This window comes from Camelus dromedarius, chromosome 14 (genome assembly GCF_036321535.1).
Source record: "Camelus dromedarius isolate mCamDro1 chromosome 14, mCamDro1.pat, whole genome shotgun sequence".
Classification (NCBI taxonomy): domain Eukaryota; kingdom Metazoa; phylum Chordata; class Mammalia; order Artiodactyla; family Camelidae; genus Camelus; species Camelus dromedarius.
In genome coordinates, this window is record NC_087449.1 from 46,643,644 (window position 1) to 46,661,984 (window position 18,341).

Below are 18,341 nucleotides of genomic sequence, written 5' to 3' on the forward strand. Positions count from 1 at the left end.
TCAACTTTATTTCAATTGAAAAAAAAACCCAAACAAAAACAAAAAACAACCCCCATGAAAACCAAATAAAAATCAACCCCTATACTCCCAGTGAGGAGACTCTCCAAAAAGTTTGGGGGCTAATTTGAATACATAAACTTTTAGTGTGGCTGAAATAATAATGTACTTTATTAACTTAGTTTGCTGTACATTTGGAAAATCACATATTATATAAAACATTGTAGTAAGATGTATTATTTTTTTCTCCCCTCTTATTTCATTTAAACTTTTAACAATTTTCTTTAACACTTGGGTCAGTATCATTAGAATTTTGTTTGTTATCATTAACCTTTTGTAGAACACACAAACTTTATTTTTGCCCAAGTCATTTGTGACATAGTGCTTTTTGGATCTGTGTATGATGCTGGAAACTTTATTCTCTGCCACAAAAGCCTGATTGCATAATATTAGGTTGCATAAACGTAAAAGTAAAATCACCTGGTAGGTGTGTATTTGTCGTCTCCACAACACTCCTTTATTGTTCTTAAAGTGATTTTTTTTTTAGAAGAGCTTGCTTAAAAAGACAAATACTCCCAATTATAAGATCATAGCCCCAGGAATGATGATTGGATCTGTGTGAAATGTCTTTGCCTCCATTTTTTTCTGATTCTCCCAAGCAATCTCTATGCATATCCAAAACTTCATTGACTAAGGTTATTTCAGGCTAAAGAATTTTCCCCAAAGAGCATTTTGTTGTTCAAAAAGTGATAATTGTGAGCGTGCCCCTTAATGTGGGAGACTTTGTGAGGACTGGAATATAAGACAAATCCTTCCTACCTGAGGGATAATTTTGGAGCAAAATCTTATCTCACATTCAGGTGTTTTGCTGACAACTCCCAAATTGGTATCTTCTGGCCAGTGCTTTCCCACTTATATCCAACAACTAGACAACTCCACCTGGATGCCAATCACTCAGTCAGTTGATGCGTTATTTTTGAGTACCTACTATGTGTCAAGCACTGTTTCAGGTGCTGGTGGATAAAGGGGTGAACACGACAGAGGCCCTGTTCTCAAGGAGCTCATCCTAGTGAGATGACACAGAGAATAAACATGTGAACACATAAGAAAATTTCATATACTAGTAAATGCCATGAAGAAGATAAAATGGGGTCATGTAGTGGAGGGGGACCATGTGTGGAGTGTGTGTGTTTCATTGGGGGAGGGAGTGGGGAGCAGGTCAGAAAGAAGATCCATCTGGAGGAGAGGATGTCTGATATGAGGTGAGAATGCCAAACAGACGGTCTCGTGAAGCTCTGGGGCAAAGCGTTTTCAGCAGAAGCCAGGGCGAAGACTCCGAGATGGGGGAAGGCCACTGTGGGTGGGGCACGTGACAAGGCTTGAGCTTAGGGAGATGAGCTTGGAGAGGTAGCCAGGGCCCCACCAAGTAGGGTCTTGTAGTCCACGGCATAGAGTTTGTTTATTTTCATTTTTATAGCCACAGTGAGAAGCCACTTGGAGGGTTTTAAGCAAGGGAGTGACTTGGCCTGGCTTACATGATAGAAAGATCGCTCCACATGGAGGAGGAATTGCAGAGGAGCAAGAGTGGGGACAGGGAGCCAGCAGCTGCTTGTGTCCAGTGTTCAGTGAGGTGGCTTGGCCTGGGCACTTGGAGGTGGTGGGAAGGAAATGGATTTTGAACATATTCTGAAATTATATCCAATGGGACTCGCTAATAGTGTGGATGTGATTATGAGGAAAGAGACACCTAGGTTTTTGAATTGTACAGTTGGGTGGATAGGAATGTCATCTTCCAAGATGAAGAAGACCAGAAGAGAACATAAATCTGCTTTTTAAAAAATTTTTAAATTTTTTATTGACGTGTAGTTGATTTACAATGTTAGTTTCATGTGTACAGCAAAGTGATTCAGTTATACATATATACATACATATATATATATATATTCTCTTTTCAGATTCTTTTCCATTACTGCTCATTATAAGAAATTGAATATATTTCCCTGTGCTATACAGTAGGTCCTTGTTGTTTATCTATTTTATGTATAGTAATGTGTGTCTATTAATCCCAAACTCCTAATCTATCCTTTCCCCGCCCCCTTTCCCCCTGGTAACCACAGTTTGTTTTCTATTTGAGTCTAATAAATCTGTTCTTTGTTGGGGGGGTTAGGAGTTCTATTTTGGATGACCAATAGGAAGTTGGATGCGTGACTCTAACTCATGGGAGTTAGAGTGGTTAGGTCTGAACATATAAATGTGAGAGCCATCAGTTTATAGATGATTTTATAGATGGTTCTGATCACAGAGGGGAAATGTATATAGAGGAGAAAAGAGGGTGGAGAACTGGGCCCTGGAGCATCCTGCACTTAGAGGTCAGCAAGAGGAAGAAGAATCAATGGAGACCCAAAAAGACTCATCAGTGAGAGAGGAGGAAGCCAGGAAAGGGTACTGCCTGGAAGCCAAGGGAAGATGGTGTTTAAGGAGGGAGCTCTCAATGGCCAGATGTTGCTGAGGGAGTAAGATGAGGATGAAGGACTGACCATTGGATTTGGGAATTTGTTGGCCATTCATGACCTTGACAAAGGGCAGCCCTGACTGGAATGGTTAAAGTGTGACGAAGTGGAGATACCAAGTGTAGACAATTTTCAAAGGATTTTGATTTTTTTGTAAACAGGATAGTAGCTGGAGAAGGATGTGGTATCAAGAGGGAATTTAGAAAAAGAGAGAGAGGGGAACATTATTGGATGTTTACAGAAAGGGAATTGCAAGAACAGGGGGACATAGTCTAGAGTAGGTGAGAGGTGATGGGGTCCAGTGCCCTAGTACAGGGTGTACCAGGAGCAGGAACACGCTTCATCCACGTTGCAGGGGAGAAGGCAGAGTGAAGGGGCACTCATGCCAGGAGGTCTGCAGACTTGGTGGTGGGGGGTAAGTTAGTGTTTGCCTGCTGCTTCTATGCACAGTGGCATACGATGCCTGGCTATCAGCTAGAATGGGGATTAGGAAAATGGGGACTGGAGGTTTGGGGAAAGAGGAGAAGGTATGATATTGTCCTCTTAGAGAATAGGGTTAAAGTTTTAGGAAAATGTAGAATTTCTTAGAGATGCAGAGTGCCTACTTGAGCTTTGTGGCCAGAATTTTCAAGTGAAACCAGCCAGGCCAGCTCTATTATTCCCCAGGTGTTCTGGAACAGGTGCCACATGGAGAGCTGGGTTTAATTGGAGGTAGGATCCTGCCTGGTGGCTGCCTAGAGAAGCACAGAAAGGCAAGGGAATGGAAGATAACTAGGAGTCGGCGATGATCTGGTGGCCCCTGGAGTCTAAGCTGGGGAAGGAGGGGAGGGAGGATGTGAAGAGGGTGACAGACATTGACATAGTGGTGGGTCAATAGAAGGGGCAGAAGGATTGCTGGAGTGGGAATGAGAGACAGTGAACTACACAGATAGGCGCTGGTGCAGCTCTTGGTACAGACGAGGTCTAGGGTGTGAGCACGCAGCAGGGTGGAGGAAAAGATTGTTGGACACGAGGAAATCCAGAAACGGAGAGGTCAAGGTGTTGGGTGTAAAGTTACCAAGAGCGATAATAAGCATCTTGGCAGTGAGAAAGACAGCGAGCCAGAGGCTGAGAGGGCATGCGAATGGAATGGGATAACCAGGGTTTCTTATCTGTATCTCCAAGTCAGCATGTCTGAAACTGAAGTTATCAGTGCTTCCCTCAAACCTGCTCCTCCACTCAGTTAAACGGCCCCGCCACCCAGAAACCTGTGTGTCTCTGATTCCTCTCACTGCTTGATCCCCACACCCAACCAAATCACCCCATCATTTTGACTCTGTCTTGTAAGCATTTCTGAAATCTAGCTACTTCTTTCTATCTCCACCGTGTACGCCCTACTTTAGGCCACTATTGTTTCTTACTTGGCCTGTTGCCTCAGGCTCTAAACAGCCCTGCCTCGGCCCCCTCCCCACATTGTGACCAGACACTGTAAATTAGATCATGTCACTTCTGGTCGAAGCCTCTCCAGTGACTTTTCATTGTCCTTAGGGTAAAGTTCAGAACCATTAACAGAGTTCTCGAGGAAGCACTGCACCACCCAGCCCCTGCCTGCTTCAGCCTGGCTTCCACCCTCCTGGGTCCCTTCCAGTCCTTGCATTAGGTTTGGTCTCCCTCTCAGGCCTTTCATGTGCTCCTTCCTCTGCCTGGAATCCCCTCCCCTCTTTCTCTAGGTGTCAGCTTCAGAAGTCCCAGGGAACCTTTCCCTGGGTGCCTGCGTGTTAGCTCCCCCGCGCCTGCCAGCAGTAACCCCCGCCTCCCCAGCACCCCATGAGTTCAGTAGCTGTCCATTCATAGCATGTGGCTCCATGTACGAGGTCAGGGACTGTGCCTGATTCTTCCCAGATGAATCCGCAGCACCTGGCACGGGGCTTGTCATCTAAAAGTGAACCATTTGTTAATGTGAATTGAATGGAAGATTCTAGAGGTGGAGCAGTTCTGGGTGAAGACAAGGTCCAGGGTGTGGTCCTGTGAGTGGGTAGCTAAATGGAGGAGGAGGCCACAGGAGACGAGGATGGCAGGGAGTAAAGAGGACAGAGTGACACACAGGTGGTCCCTGAGGCTCTGGGCCATGAGAGAAGACCAGAAAGACCGAGAGTCACGTGCTCAAGTCTTTAATGAATGAGGAGAAGCAGGTGGAGCAGTGGGGGTGGGCAGAGGGCGGAAGAGAAAGATGCAGGCACCTCAGCTAAGGGAATAGTTTTCAAGAAGGTGGTGGAAGGTCAGAGGGTGGTGGTCTCAGGCTGGTCAGATGTGCTTTTGGTCTCTACCTGGCTCAGTGGCTCAGGACTGGAGACCTCTTGGACCACCACCCATGGAGAGGGCATGGGAGTAGTCAAGGTCTGGGATGCTCTGGCCATTTGTTGGACCCAGCAGCAGCCCCTGGACTGGGGAATCTGGAATCTCAGAGGGAGTTGACTAGGGCTGGTCTGCTGGGCTGCATGTGGGGGCTACCTTGGTTTGAGCAATGCGGGGCCATCTGGTTCAGAACTGGTTGAGAGGACCATCCTCTGGTCTGGATTGGCGGTGGGGGCTGCCTTGTTTCCTGGGAAGTTCAGTGGATGGTTTTGGTGCCCTGCCTGTACCTCCTTTTCTGGGGGACACACACTCATGGCTTATAGCTGCCCCTGGAGAATTGACCCTGACTGAGTGGGAGCCGCCTACCCCTCCTACCAGCCCTCCTGCCCTTGGGGCGGCCTGAAACCAATGACTGATTGCTACAGGAGTTCCAAAGCCTGATGCCCTTTCCTCCAAGGGGGACAGCTCTGTGGTGGGATTTATGATTCAGAGGCTGCTTACCCCACCCGTGGGGATCAGGCCATGGCTGAGTTTCCCTGAACTCATTCGCTGCTCAGCTCGGCCCACTCCCCACCCTGCTTCCCTTGTTCCTTCCTTCACAGGCACACAAATTCCTGCCACTGGCTCTGCTCAGGGGAACCCTGGCCTAAGAAGGGGTGAGTCTCTGGTCTTGTCCCATAATCAGGGGTGGGCATGGAGGCTCTCCTTGAACCATGGGGCACACAGCCTCAGCAGATTCAACCCCTCCCTGTGGGCCGGGAAGTTCCCCTCCCTTCTCTAGGCCAAAGTTTCCTCACCCATAAAAGAAACCTTTAGTCTGGACTTAGTGAAAACAACATCAAAACACACAAACAAGAAATCACTACGCTGAACTCCTGCTAGGTGTGGTGGAAGACGCTGAACTCCTGGGCTAGGTGTGGTGGAAGATTCAGATTCAGATCAACCAGACACAGTCCCTCCTGTCAGGCAGCTCAGAGTCCGTTTACTCATTTCACAAACATTTATTGAAGGCAACTGAGGACCTGGATGACTCAGCATCCCGTGCGTGAAGGGCTCATAGACTGGTGGGGAGAACAGACCACTCCAATCTGGGAAGAAGGGCAGAGGCACAGGCGAGGCTGGCGCAGGGAGAAGGCAGTTAAGGCTGTCCCTGGGGTTCAAGGAAGGGTCCCAAAGGAGGGAGGGAGGGCATTTCGGGCAGAGAGAACAGCATGTCTGAAGGCTTGAGGCAGGACCTAGTGTGATGTGTCTGGTTGGGGAGCCACAAGCCCTTTGGTATTATTGGTGGTACAAGGAGGGAGGAGGCAGGGGGTGTGGCTGGGAACGTCAGTGGGGTTGGATGGAGGGCAATGGTGATGACAGTGGCGGTGAGGGGATTTTCAAAGCAGGAGGAATGACATGATCAGATTTGTATCTAGAAAAAACACTGTCCCTGTAGTGGAGGGCAGATGGGAGAGGCCCAGTGGGAGGGTGTGGGGTGGGAGAGGAGGGGCAGACTCGGGAAACATTTAGGGGTTGAAAATAGTGGGATTTGGTGCTGCAGTGGGATGTAAGGCATGAGGGGCTAGGAGCTGGGGAGGGGACAAGGATGTCAGGCCAGCTCCTGGCTTGGATGCCTGAGTGGATGGTAGTGTTATTCATGGGGTGGGGAGTGGTGATCTTTGGGGAGGGCAGGTTTGAGGAAAGATGACACAGTCAGTTTGGGGGTTGCAGAGTGGGAGATGTCTGGGGGTCTCCCAGAAAGCTGTCCCATGAGCTGTTGGTATGGGGCTCTGGGACCAGAGGCAGGTCCAGGCTGGAGCTGTGGGTTTGGAAGTTGTCAAGTGAGTGGTGAGGGAGGATGAGAGGAGGTAAGGAGGAGGTAAGTTGCTCAAACTTGAGGATCTATGAGGGATCATTTAGCTTGGATGCTCTCAGTGGGTTCCTGGCCTGTGGGGATGTGCCTCCTAGACACGCTGGCAGACTCTGCATCCAAGACTTGCTCTTGGCACCATCTCACCCACCTAGAGGACTCACCTCTGGGGACCTGTGCTGGGCAGGGTTAGGGGGGCCGGAATGTGGAGCCACATGCACTCATCTGAGGGACACTCGCTGAGAACCGACTCATGCTAGGCACAGGGGCTCCGAGGGTACCTTCCCTCCTGCCTTGGTTGTAGAGTCCAGAGACCCCTGGAGCAGCCTCTGGGCTTCCCAGCACATCCTGGGGGCACATTCTGTGGGTGGTGTGTGTGGGGTGAGTGTGTGTGTGTGATGGGTAAACCTGCACCTGAGGTTCCAGGGTTCAAATGCCCACTGAGTCTTGACCTCCTCTCCAAAGTCCATCATGAATCTCCCTGCTTTCCTACCCATCACTCCTCCCCTGGTATGCAAAGTACAAAGAAAATCATATTTATTAAGGGTTTTGACACACCCTAATGCCATATACAAAATCCCTGCCAGCCATCAACCTCCCCTTCCCAGGGCTCAGGACCCAGAGACCGAACTGCCTCCCAGCATTGGCCCCTGTGAGGGCTTCCTGAGCTCCACACCCACCTTCCTCACCTGCCCTGCTGCAGAAATGATGCCACTGCCCCGCTGTGGTCTTAGGGAGCAGGCCCAGGCTCTGGTGGTCTTAGCCGCCGACCTCACCAGTTACGGGTACCCACCTGCATCTATCATGGTGGACCTGACCTTCATGAGGACAGAGTTCCCATCCTGGGGGTGCTCTCCCTGGGAAAGGGCATATGGTGGGCACGTATCAGGCAGGTGAGCCCGGCACCGGGACCGCCGGCGCCTGGGGCCGAGGGTCTTCAGGCACCTCTTGCCCACCAGGTAGGTGACCTCACTGAGGTTGAGTAGGATGCAGATAACAGCTGTGGCCACCATGAAGTAGGTGAAGACCTTCTTCTCTGTGGGTCGGGAGATGTAGCAGTCCACGGTGTGGGGGCATGGCGCCTCGGAGCAGGCCACCACGCGGGGCATGTCATAGTCCTGGTAGAGGCGGTGGAAGATGTAGAGGAAGCCGGAGTCGACGGCAGCCTTGAAGATGAGGCTCAGCAGGTATGTCCACCAGAGCCCGCCCCGCTTCTTGTTGGGGTTGTCATACAGGGACGGGGCATCGGGCCCATGTTTCCGGCGGTGCTTCCGCTCACGCTCATGGCGGTAGGCCACATGCATGACCACGAGCAGCGAGGGGCATGTGACCAGGATGAGCTGTAGGGCCCAGAGGCGCACGTGGGACACGGGGAAGAACTCATCGTAGCAGACGTTGGGGCAGCCTGGCTGCTTGGTGTTGCAGACAAAGTCCTTCTGCTCATCGTCCCACACCTCCTCGGCCGCCACCACGTACACCAGCACACGGAAGATGAAGACCACGGACAGCCAGATGCGACCCAGTGCCGTGGAGTACTTGTTGACCCCGCTCAGGATGCCCTGCAGGAACGCCCAGTTCATGCTGGTTGTGGCCTTGGCTCTTCACGTGCGTGTTCTAGGCCTGTGCGCACCTGTGCGGGTCCTGGGGGCCACGAGGCCTCAGGGAACCTGGAAATGGGTGCCTTTAATTAAAGGTGTGATAGGCAAAGCCATTTCACAACCACTGTCATCATGTCCTCACTCGCAATGACTCGGTGGGGTAGGGACTACCATCCTCTCTGATTCACGGGGGAGTAAGCTAAGGCCCAGACAGGCACCCGCCCACGGCCCATGAGCTGGACTTGAACTTTCATCTTCTAGTTCCACAATCTGGGCATATTTTATTCTACAAGGTAATAGATAAACGTGAAGGATAATCATCCTGCATGGGTGTGCGGCTGATCTCATCGACCCCAACCTTCAGCCCTGCGGGTCACACAGAGTCTGAAGAAACAGTAACAAAGTGCGGGTTGGATCCAGGGACGGACCACGCAGGAGGTGGGGATGTGTATCTTTTTCCCTCAACTTCCTCCAACTTTTATTGAGCCAGGCCCTGTACCTTGTGGAGTATTATGCACCCTCATTCTTCTCTCTGGCTCCAGGATGTCCCTCACCCTGACGTTCCCTTCCAAATGAAACAGGTTCTTTGGAACGACGGTGGCTTGGTATCATCCTCCCACCTCCTGCGTTGGTGCCAGGCCTGAGGGCTGCCTGTCCTGACCACAGTAGGTTCCTCTGGAATTCCAACCATTCCAGCCTTAAGGAGGGACTTGGGAACAGACAGAGGCAAGATTCTGGCACAGTCCTCCCCCCACCATTTACCTTTTCTTTCCGGGACCCTCCAACCCCCTTATGTCTTTGCTCAGTGGCTGTTCGCTGCCCACATCAGCTCTCGTTTCATTCAGGCCGTGTCCTGCCTGCACCATCCTCCACACCCCTTATCTGGAGTGCCATCTTGTTCCATCTGTGGCCCCGGCCCCTCCCCTGTCCCTGACTCAGATCTCAGCATCCTCAGACCTTGTGCCTCTGGCACATTTTCTGAGCACCCTTCTCCATCTTTCCTGGCAGAGTGCCTCACCGGTACACAAATGGTCTGTTTACCAGTTTTCGGTACCAGGCTGTCAGCTTCTGGAGGGCAGCCTCTATACCTCATTCGTCTCTGATTCCCCAGGACTCAGCACCAAGCCTGGCCCCATGAACACGCAGTAGATGTTTGCCGAACCTGCTGGAAACACCACTTCTTCCTGACCCTTCCTCTTCCTTATCTCCTCTCTAGACTTCTGTCCTTCCTTTGGTCTGGCAGGACATCCCTTCCCCTCCTTGGGGCTTCCCTGGGTTTCCCCAGAGATCCTGTGTCCCCTCTGCTCCTCCCTGAAGCCGGGCCCACAGCCTGAGGTCCCCTGGGGGTCCTCAGCCCATCTGATCCCTGCCTCCCAGCCCAGTCTCCTGCCCGACGTGGCCCTCACCTTTCTTGAGTCTAGCAGCCACTCTCCTGTCTGTGGGCTAGTCTGTCTGCCCGTCTGCCCCAGGGCCTCCTGCAGGCAGCTTTTGTTCCTTACTCCCCTACTGGGTGGGGCTTGCTGAGCCAATGAGCCAAGCGAGAGTGCCCGGGTGGGCAGGCAGGCTGGTGGGCGGACTTCCCGGGCACGCGTTCAGGGTAAACACCTGTGGCTCTTCTCCCCTGGCCCACGCCTTCTCTGCAGTTTGGTCAGGCATGGCTGGGTCTGGCTCCCTGCGCTGGAAGATATATGGGTGAAACTGCCGTGAATGGGGGCAGGAGCCTGGTATCCTGGTGCTCAGGCCCAGATCAGCACCAAATGGCATTGTCCCCTCTTTGACTGCCTTAATACCCCGACCCTGTCCCCCTTTCCCCAGTCCTCTCTCCTGCCCTTTTCCTCTGGAAGCCTGGTTCTGAGGCCCTTAGCGGCTGACATCTCTGGAAAGGGGCAATCTCAGTTTAGTCCAGGATTGCATCCCACCCTGGCAGGGACATTTCTGGGGCCTAGAGCTTGGGTTGCTGGTGAGTTGAGTAGGGGATGGGAGGGGCCAGCTGTGGTTCCTCTGAACAAGGGCACCGCTGCCCTGGTGGAGAGCAGGAATGCAGGGCGCAGCATGAAATTCTCCAGCTGGCAAAGGGCCAGGTGCAGCTTCCCTGTCCATCCCCTCTGGGCCTGGGTTTCTGTGGAGGTCGGAGTGTGACCCAGTGGGGGCTGCAGAGAGGCCTTGGGCCTGCGTCCTGGTGGCTGGGACAGTGAAGGTTAATGCACAGCCAGGGAGGGGCTCCTCTGCCTCATTCCCCACAAGCATTTATAGAGCACTTCCTAATACCAGTGGTTAACATTTATGTGGCCCTTTACAGCTGGGTAACCCCATCCAGCCGTGAGCTCATCCAGCCTTACAACCACCCCACAGGCGTGGCTATTAACCCATTTTGGAGCGAAGCTGATCACTTTCCCAGATCCCAGTGGAACTTGGGTTCAAGTGCAAGTGTTATGACTCAAAAGTCCATTAACTTTCCACTGTGACATGCGGCTCCCCACATACCAAGCTCCATTCTCTTTGCAGACCACCCACGGGCTTAAAATTGCAACTGGGGATAAAGGCTAGACTTGAGCATGAAAAGCAGCATGGCCCCCCGACCCTCACCCCACAGGAGTGCTGGGGCACCCTCTCCTGGGGGAGGGAATGGCCTCTCATGTGGCTGGATCAAGTTCAGCTCTTTGCAGGGGCAGAGATGTTGGCCCAATGACCTGATAAGGATAGAAAAGGGCGAAGGATCGAAGGGCACGTTGAATCAGTGAATGCGCTGACTTTTATTAAGCCCTGACTGTGGGCCCCACACACCGAAGGCATGTTATTCTCTCTTATTAAACCCCTCTTCACTGCGACAACCCTGGGAGGTGGGCCTTCTCATCTCTGTTTCACACAAAAGGAAACTGAGGTTCAGCTCTGAGGGGTACCTTGTCCAAGCACCCAGCTGGGCTGTGGCAGGAGCTGGGGAATAGGGACTTGACCCCAGGTCATCTGTCCCTCCCTCTTGCCTGCCCCCCACCCCTCACAGCTTAGCACCCCCACCCCCAAGGCTGCATCTCTGAGAGGTGCCGGGTCCTTCCAACCCAGACGGGACCAGGCAGCCCCTCACACATTGGTTTTCTTCACGTAGTCTTGAGGGTGGTCCAGTAAGAGAGGAGGGGGAGTGTCGGAGCCCAGAAAGATGAGGTCTCCAGAGAGGAGGTCGTCTGGTTTGCAGGAAGAGGCGGCCCAGTCCCGGTGGCGGCCCACATGCCTGGCCCGGGCTCTCCTGGCCACCAGGCACTCACGGCACCTCTTGCTTACCAGGTAGGCCAGCTCCACCAGGTTGAGCAGGATGCAGATGGCAGCCGTGATTACCATGAAGAGAGTGAAGATGTTTTTCTCCGTGGGCTTGGAGATGAAGCAGTCCACCGTGTTGGGACACGGAGCCGCGTGGCACTTGACCACCCGAGGGAGGGTGTATTTGGGGTAGAACAAATGGAACACGTAGAGGAAGGCGGCATCCACACCAGCCTTGAACACCAGGCTGAAGACGTACGTCCACCAGAGCCCACCCCTCTTCTTTCCGGGGTTTAGGTAGAGGCGCCCACCGTCCTTCCCCGCCGCCTCTTGGTGCTTCTTCTCCCGAGCCTCGCGGTAGGCCACGTGCATGACCACGAGCAGCGAGGGGCACGTGACCAGGATGAGCTGCAGGGCCCAGAGGCGCACGTGGGTCACGGGGAAGAACTCGTCAAAGCAGACATTGGAGCAGCCTGGCTGGCGGGTGTCACAGTTGAAGTCTTTGTGGTCGTCGCTCCACACGCGCTCGGCGGTCACCAGGTACACCAGCACACGGAAGATGAAGACCAGGGACAGCCAGACGCGCCCGAAGGCGGTGGCGTACTTGTTGACTCCGCTCAGGAGCCCCTCGAAGATCCCCCAGTTCATGGTGGCCCCAGGCGTCGGCTGCTACTGCGGGGAGATGATAATGCTAATTTCCAACATTTATGGAATGCTCACTCTCAGCGCTTTATAGGACTATGTCATTGTGTTTGAGCCTCACAGCCACGGCGGAGTTAGGCTCTATCATTGTCCCCCTTGTACAGATGAAGGAAACTGAGGCTGAGAGGGGTCAGATGGGGTTACGCTACTATTAGCTACAGAGCTGAGACTGGAGCACAGGTAATTAAGCCTAGTACTCAACTCTTACCCATAAAAGTGGGTGAAGGCGGGTCCAGGGAGCCACCTGCTCCTCCCAGGGCCTCAGCTCCAGTCTTATGGTCCCACACAGTGAAGGCTTAAGGAGGTGAGACATCCTGCCTTCATCCCTCTGTTCCAACCCCAGCCCTCTCCTCTGGGGGCCGAGCCCAAGGATGACTTCTTTCCTTTCTGAGCACTGCTGTCTCCCCTCAGACAGCCTCTTTCCAAGGGGAATCTGCTCTTTGACTTGGCTTGGGGGCTTGGGTTAGAGAAGAGGCTGGAACCTTGTCCCAAAACTCCCATCTGGTCTAACACTCCATAAATATCCAGGCAGTGTCCTGCTCAGGTGCCCCTCACTTGAAGCAAGGTCAGTGGCAATCCAACTGAAATACAGGGTAGGGCACAATGATTCTCTTTATCCTGCAGGCTTCCTGGAGTTGCCTGGTGTTCCCGAGTTTCCCAAACTGCTGTTCCCTGGAGCCCTGCTCAGTAGGCTGGTCACAGAAGCAGTAAGAGAAAAGGATTCTGTGTTCAAAATGGTAGGCAAGCACTGTGTTCAGCAAAGTTAAACAGGTCCCTTTACTTGACCATACTAGTAAGTTCACATTATGAATCTCCAAAAAGGGGTCAGAATATGTAGCATCTGCACAAACTCCTTCGACCATAGACCCTCCCTTTTCTGGCCATCTTGAGGAACAGACACCAAAGTCGGAATTGCTGGCTCTGGTTAGTTCTGCCGTTCGGTTTGGCCTGATGAACATACAAGAATCAGATTTACCTCCAATTAGAGAAAGTGACTACTGTTCAGAGTGAAGGGTGCCTCAGTTCCTCACTTGGAATTCCTCTGCCTGGTGGAGAGACCCACAAATTGTGGCCTCACCTTACCGGCTCCCCCTGCCTGCCTGACCCCGGAGACCTCAGGGAGTTGGTTTACACAGGCTCTTTTTTTTTTTTTAAACTGAAATATAGTCAGTTACAGTGTGTCAATCTCTGGTGTACAGCATAATGTCCCAGTCATGCGTATATATGCATATATTGCACAGTCTGTTGCTCTAAGGGGTTCCTGATGTCCCTCCAGGACTGGTCCAGGCTGAAGGTCATCACGCTGTCCTGACCCCCTGCACCATCCGCTTCGGATAAGCAAGGTAGTGACAAAAGCCAACATTTACTGGGTGTTTAGGCAGTGTCGGCACTGTTCTGAGCACTTTGCATGAACCAACATAGCAACTGTATAAAAGAGTAGATGGTTTATCCCCAATTTACAAATGAGAAAAGTGGAGCACAGAGAGGTTAATTAATTTGCTCGCAGTTACACAGCTGGTAAGTGGCAGAGCTGGGATTTGAAGGCTGGCTGGCTCCAGGGCCCACACTCTGGGCCTGGGCCCTTTCCTGAGGTTGCAGGAAGTCTTCTGCCTGTCTGATCTGTGCCCACTCCTTCCTCCACCAGGTGGATCCCCAGTGAGGGAGGCTGGGGGTGACTCTGTTCCCCACCCCGTCTCTCCACCTTCCTGTCTACTTACCCCTTGAATGTGGGGCCCCTGCTCTGAATCATCAGCTTGTAATTGCTCAGTCCTGCCTAAGGTGGGTGGAACTCCTGGCAGTTCCTCACGGAATACCAAGGAGGCTCCAGCCCAGGGGCTCTCTGCCCAGCCCAATCTGGGGCAGGGCAGGGCAGGGTGGGGTTTGGCAGGCCCAGGCAGAGCAGATCTGCCTCCTCAGCTCCTGGCCCCTCTGTGAGCCCCTCTCCCACTCAGTCCCTGGCTCCCACCTCTGCTCAGCTGGGGAGAGAGGGGGAAAACCGAGAGCAGAGGAGGGCGGAGCCCTTCATTCCTCCACTATCAGGACACGGGATGTGTCCAGGCTACTCCCCAGACTCTCCGCCAGAGAAATCTGCCTCTTCCAGGTATGCTGAGGGGCAGGGCACATCTGGGCACAGATGGCCTTACCTGAGTGGCTACTCCTCCTGGCCGCTGGTGGTCGAACTCAGCAGGCAGCCGGAACTCATGTCAGAACCAGGAAGAGTGTTTAGGGAAGCCTGTTTCTAGGGACAGAGATTGCAGATTTCGGCAGGCAGCCTGGGTGTGCCGTCGGCCCTGGATGGGGAGGAGTTGCATGGGGCCCTGCCATTGGCTGGGCCCCAGCCTCCCCAGACTGCCTGCAATGAGGCCCAGGAAACTTAGGTGTTCCCTCCTCCCGGAGCCCTAAGCCCCAAATCCTGACATCCTTTCAAGGAGAACCACAGGTCCACTCTGACCCCCTGCTTGTCTTCCCACCCCTGGCCTCATTGGGAGGAGCTGAGGCCTGTCCTGGATTCTCATTCCTCTCCAGAAATGCCCTCTGCTACCTCTGGAGACTCTACGAGCTGCTCCAGACACTCCTCCTTCTCCAGTTGCTCCTCCGTGGCCTTCTGTTCTCACGGCTTCAGTTACCTTTGGAAGTGCCATGACTCCCAAATTCTGTCTCTAGCCCAAATACTTTTGCCCATCAGTTGCCCTACCTGGATGCCCTTCCCTCTCCTTTCTCCTTGGACTACTCCTCCAAGAAGCCCTCCCTGACTGCACAGCCCCAGGTAGCTTAGGGCCCCATCTCAGGGCTTCCCACGGCCATGAGCTTCCATGTGATCGTCAGACTGTATTGGAATAGTTGATTTTAACTAGACCTGCTCTAGGTGGAACGTCCCTGTTGAATGAATGAATCGGTCCCCACCAATGGACATTTTTAGGGGCTTGTGAGTGAGATATAACATGGATCAGCCCCTGACCCCCAGGAACTCACCAACTTGGCCTTAGTTACCAGCTGGTAAGTCTAGCACCAGCTGTGCAGCCTCTCATGATAGCAAAGGGGTCATAGGACAGGTTTCTGGGCCCAGTCTGCCCATTCCTGCCGTCCCCTTGCTGCCAAAATCTAGTTCAGTCTTTGCACCCTGACACTGAGTGCATGAGGGGTTGCACGGAAAGCTGCCTTTTCTCCACATACACAGCCCCACCCCTCCCCCAGACAGGAACACCAAGCACCTCCCCAACCGCTGCATGGCTGACTGCCCTTCACCAGCCTCCCACCCCTGCCCTGAGTGGCTGCTCCCTGCTCCTGACATCACATACACTGGCCTTTCTACCAACCCTTGTTTTACATTCAAGGATCATTGCTGAGACATGGCTGTGTGCCAGGTGCTATGTTTGGTGCTGGGCTACAGAGATGAAGAGAGAGTCAGAAGAAGCTGGCGGGTTCTCCCAGCCTGAGACAGACACACAGATGAGGGGCCCAGAGACACACTGATGTAAGAATGACCTTGAGGGGGAGCTCTAGCAGAAAGGACTTGGGATTGATGAGTCCTGTCCAGAACAGCAACTCCCTGTCTAACGGGGGAGGCAGAGGATGTTAAGGTAGGGGACATCTGTGTCTGGACTCCATACCCTGCACCTGGAGCTCATACACCCCTACATCTGGGTCCCACATCCTTACATCTGAAGCTTACACTCCTGCATCTAAGTCCAACCCCCACCACACTGAAGCCCACACCCCTGCATCTGGAGCGAATGCACCCCAGAGCTAATACACCCATACCCCTACATCTTGGTCCCGTAGCCCTATATCTGAGTCCTACACCCCTTCACCTGAGTCTCACACCTCTGCACCTGGGCCCAATCACTGCACCTGGAATCTCACCTCTTTCAGATCTGGACAGCTTCCCTGTTTCTTGGATGTATAATGAGACATGCTGTACCCGTGAGGGGTGCCCTGTGAGAACAGAGACTGCAGCACAGCACCTGAACAACTCTGCCTTTTCCTGTCTGTGCGACGCCCCAGTTTCCCATCTGTGCAGTGGGAGAACGGCCTTGCCTACCTCATAGGGCTGGCGCGCTGATTAACCCAACCGGTAGAGGTGCAGTGCCAGAACAGTGGCCGGCACCCAGAAAACCCTTTCTACGACTGCCTGTGATGTACATCAACTGCCTGCACACGCCTGGCACGGGGTGGGTACCCGCACAAAATGTCTTCCTCCCTTTTTCCCTATTCCTATGCCTCTTCTCTCTGAGATGCAGGGAAGGGAGAGAAAGGAGGGGAGACAGACTACTTGCCAGAGAAAATCTCCTGTGGATGGATGTTGTCTTTGGGTTAAAAAGGCAAGCCCTGTGTCAGGCGCTGACTGTCAGGGAGGTGGGAAGTGTGGGCAGGGAGCGCCTTGGGAGGGTTTCTCATTAGCGCCCAGACACAGCCTGTTAGCCTAATTCACTTCTAAGGTGCCCTTTATCAGCAGGTCACATGGGGCTGGAATTCATGGATGGTATATCCAAGAACCACGAACACCACAGGTCCACAGCCAGCACAATGCAGTCCCACACACACACACACTCTTACACACGCGCCACACTACATGCCCAGTGCTCCACACATGTGGGCAGTGCTGGACCCTGGGGGCCTAGTATGGTGCCTGGTACCCAGTTAAGCCTCCGTTTATGTTTCTTAAATGACTGATGTATGAATTACATGGACCCTGCAAAGACAGTCACATGTATCTCCCTCTACACTGTTCTTCTCCCAAACTAGTGCCAAGTACAGAAGAGAGGAGACCTATGAATGGATCGGGTACAAAATTGTGAGAAGTGCTGTAAGAGGCATATAACACAGAGGAGAGTGTCAATTTCTGCCAGAAAGAGACCCAGACAAGGTGACATTTAAGCTGGGTCTTGAAGGATGTGTAGGAGTTCACCAAGAGGAGAGTCCTTTGAAGCAAGGGGCACAGAGTGTGCAGAGGACCTCTGTGAAAGAAGATGTAAAAATTTTGGAGAGTCGACTGGAACAGGGTTGGGGGGGCACTTAAAAGCAAGGACATTCTGGACTGTGAAAGACTGAGCTAAGGGGTTTGGATTTATCTTGTGTGCAGAGGGAGGCCTCGGGGAAGAAAGGAGGCTGACGTAGTCAGATTGGTACAGTCCATTCTCATTCTTCATGGTAGTTATGTTCTGTAAATCACCACAGACACTGAATTAGCAAATCCTGAAACTTTGCCAGTAGGGGAAATACAGGGTTCGGTTCCTGCGAGTCTCTGATTGCAACATTTTCATCAACTGATCAATACTGTAACCTTGTTTTATGTGTGCTTCTCTTTAAAGACACCTTATTTAATATATATCATTTACGTTGAACTCATAGCCAACAGCACTGTAACTCACGCCCGAACGAAGCTCATCTAACACACGGATTTACTCCCTAAAGCCTGTCACAGCCTTTCTGCATTGGGAACACTAGACAGCACTTCAGCGCTGTGCTTGGGGGCCAGTTTAAACCGCAGCATCACCTTCCATGAGCACAAAAATGGGCAAGAGTGGCAATAAATCGACCTCAAATAGGACATTATTTTACAGTATCATCTGGAATGAGGCAAAGCATCCCCTTGTTCAACCTGCATATCACATGACTCATGTTTCGCTGCTCTGTGCACGGGTGTGCATGTGTCCATGGATGACCGTGGAAGCATCGCCAAGTATTGATTTTGGGGTTAAATAAGTTTTAGGGACTAGGCGAACTCACACATATGGAATCTGTGAATAATGAGGACTGACTGTTTGGAAAGCTCCCTCCGTTCGAGAGAAGCGGTGTGCAAGACCAGTAAGAAAAATTTATTGCAATGATTTAGGCAAGAGATGAGCCAGAGGGATAGATTTGGGAAATAGGTGGCAAGTACCACTGGCAGTGTTTGGGGTCTGACTGGATGCAGGGGAGGATGTGGGAGGAAGTGCTGGGATGGCTCCCAGGTTGCTAGTTTTGGCGATTTGGCAGGTGGTGGGTCTCCTGATGGAAGTAAGGAACACAGGAGGAAGGTAGGTTGTTTGTGGGGGAGGCGAAGGTGACAGGGAGTTTCTTCCCTGATGTTTGGCAGTTAATGAGTTCAATCGT

General features: G+C 52.5%; 2 protein-coding genes across 2 annotated transcripts; both read right to left on the reverse strand.

Annotated features, from left to right (window-relative positions):
• Nucleotides 1-5,319: 5,319 nt before the first annotated feature.
• On the reverse strand, nt 5,320-9,827 carry GJB4 (gap junction protein beta 4). Its single transcript, XM_031464687.2, has 2 exons — nt 9,698-9,827; nt 5,320-8,360 (listed from the first exon to the last, which is right to left on the reverse strand). The coding sequence occupies exon 2, from the start codon at nt 8,271-8,273 to the stop codon at nt 7,473-7,475; it is 801 nt and encodes a 266-aa protein (XP_031320547.1). The 5' UTR covers nt 8,274-8,360; nt 9,698-9,827; the 3' UTR covers nt 5,320-7,472.
• Nucleotides 9,828-11,032: 1,205 nt separating this feature from the next.
• Nucleotides 11,033-14,542, reverse strand: GJB5 (gap junction protein beta 5). Its single transcript, XM_031464686.2, has 2 exons — nt 14,390-14,542; nt 11,033-12,215 (listed from the first exon to the last, which is right to left on the reverse strand). The coding sequence occupies exon 2, from the start codon at nt 12,189-12,191 to the stop codon at nt 11,370-11,372; it is 822 nt and encodes a 273-aa protein (XP_031320546.1). The 5' UTR covers nt 12,192-12,215; nt 14,390-14,542; the 3' UTR covers nt 11,033-11,369.
• Between the last annotated feature and the right edge of the window lie 3,799 nt (nt 14,543-18,341).

Coding starts and splice junctions, on each gene's coding strand:
- GJB4 (XM_031464687.2), bottom strand. CDS start 8,273: ATGAACTGGGCGTTCCTGCAGGGCATCCTGAGCGGGGTCAACAAGTAC.
- GJB5 (XM_031464686.2), bottom strand. CDS start 12,191: ATGAACTGGGGGATCTTCGAGGGGCTCCTGAGCGGAGTCAACAAGTAC.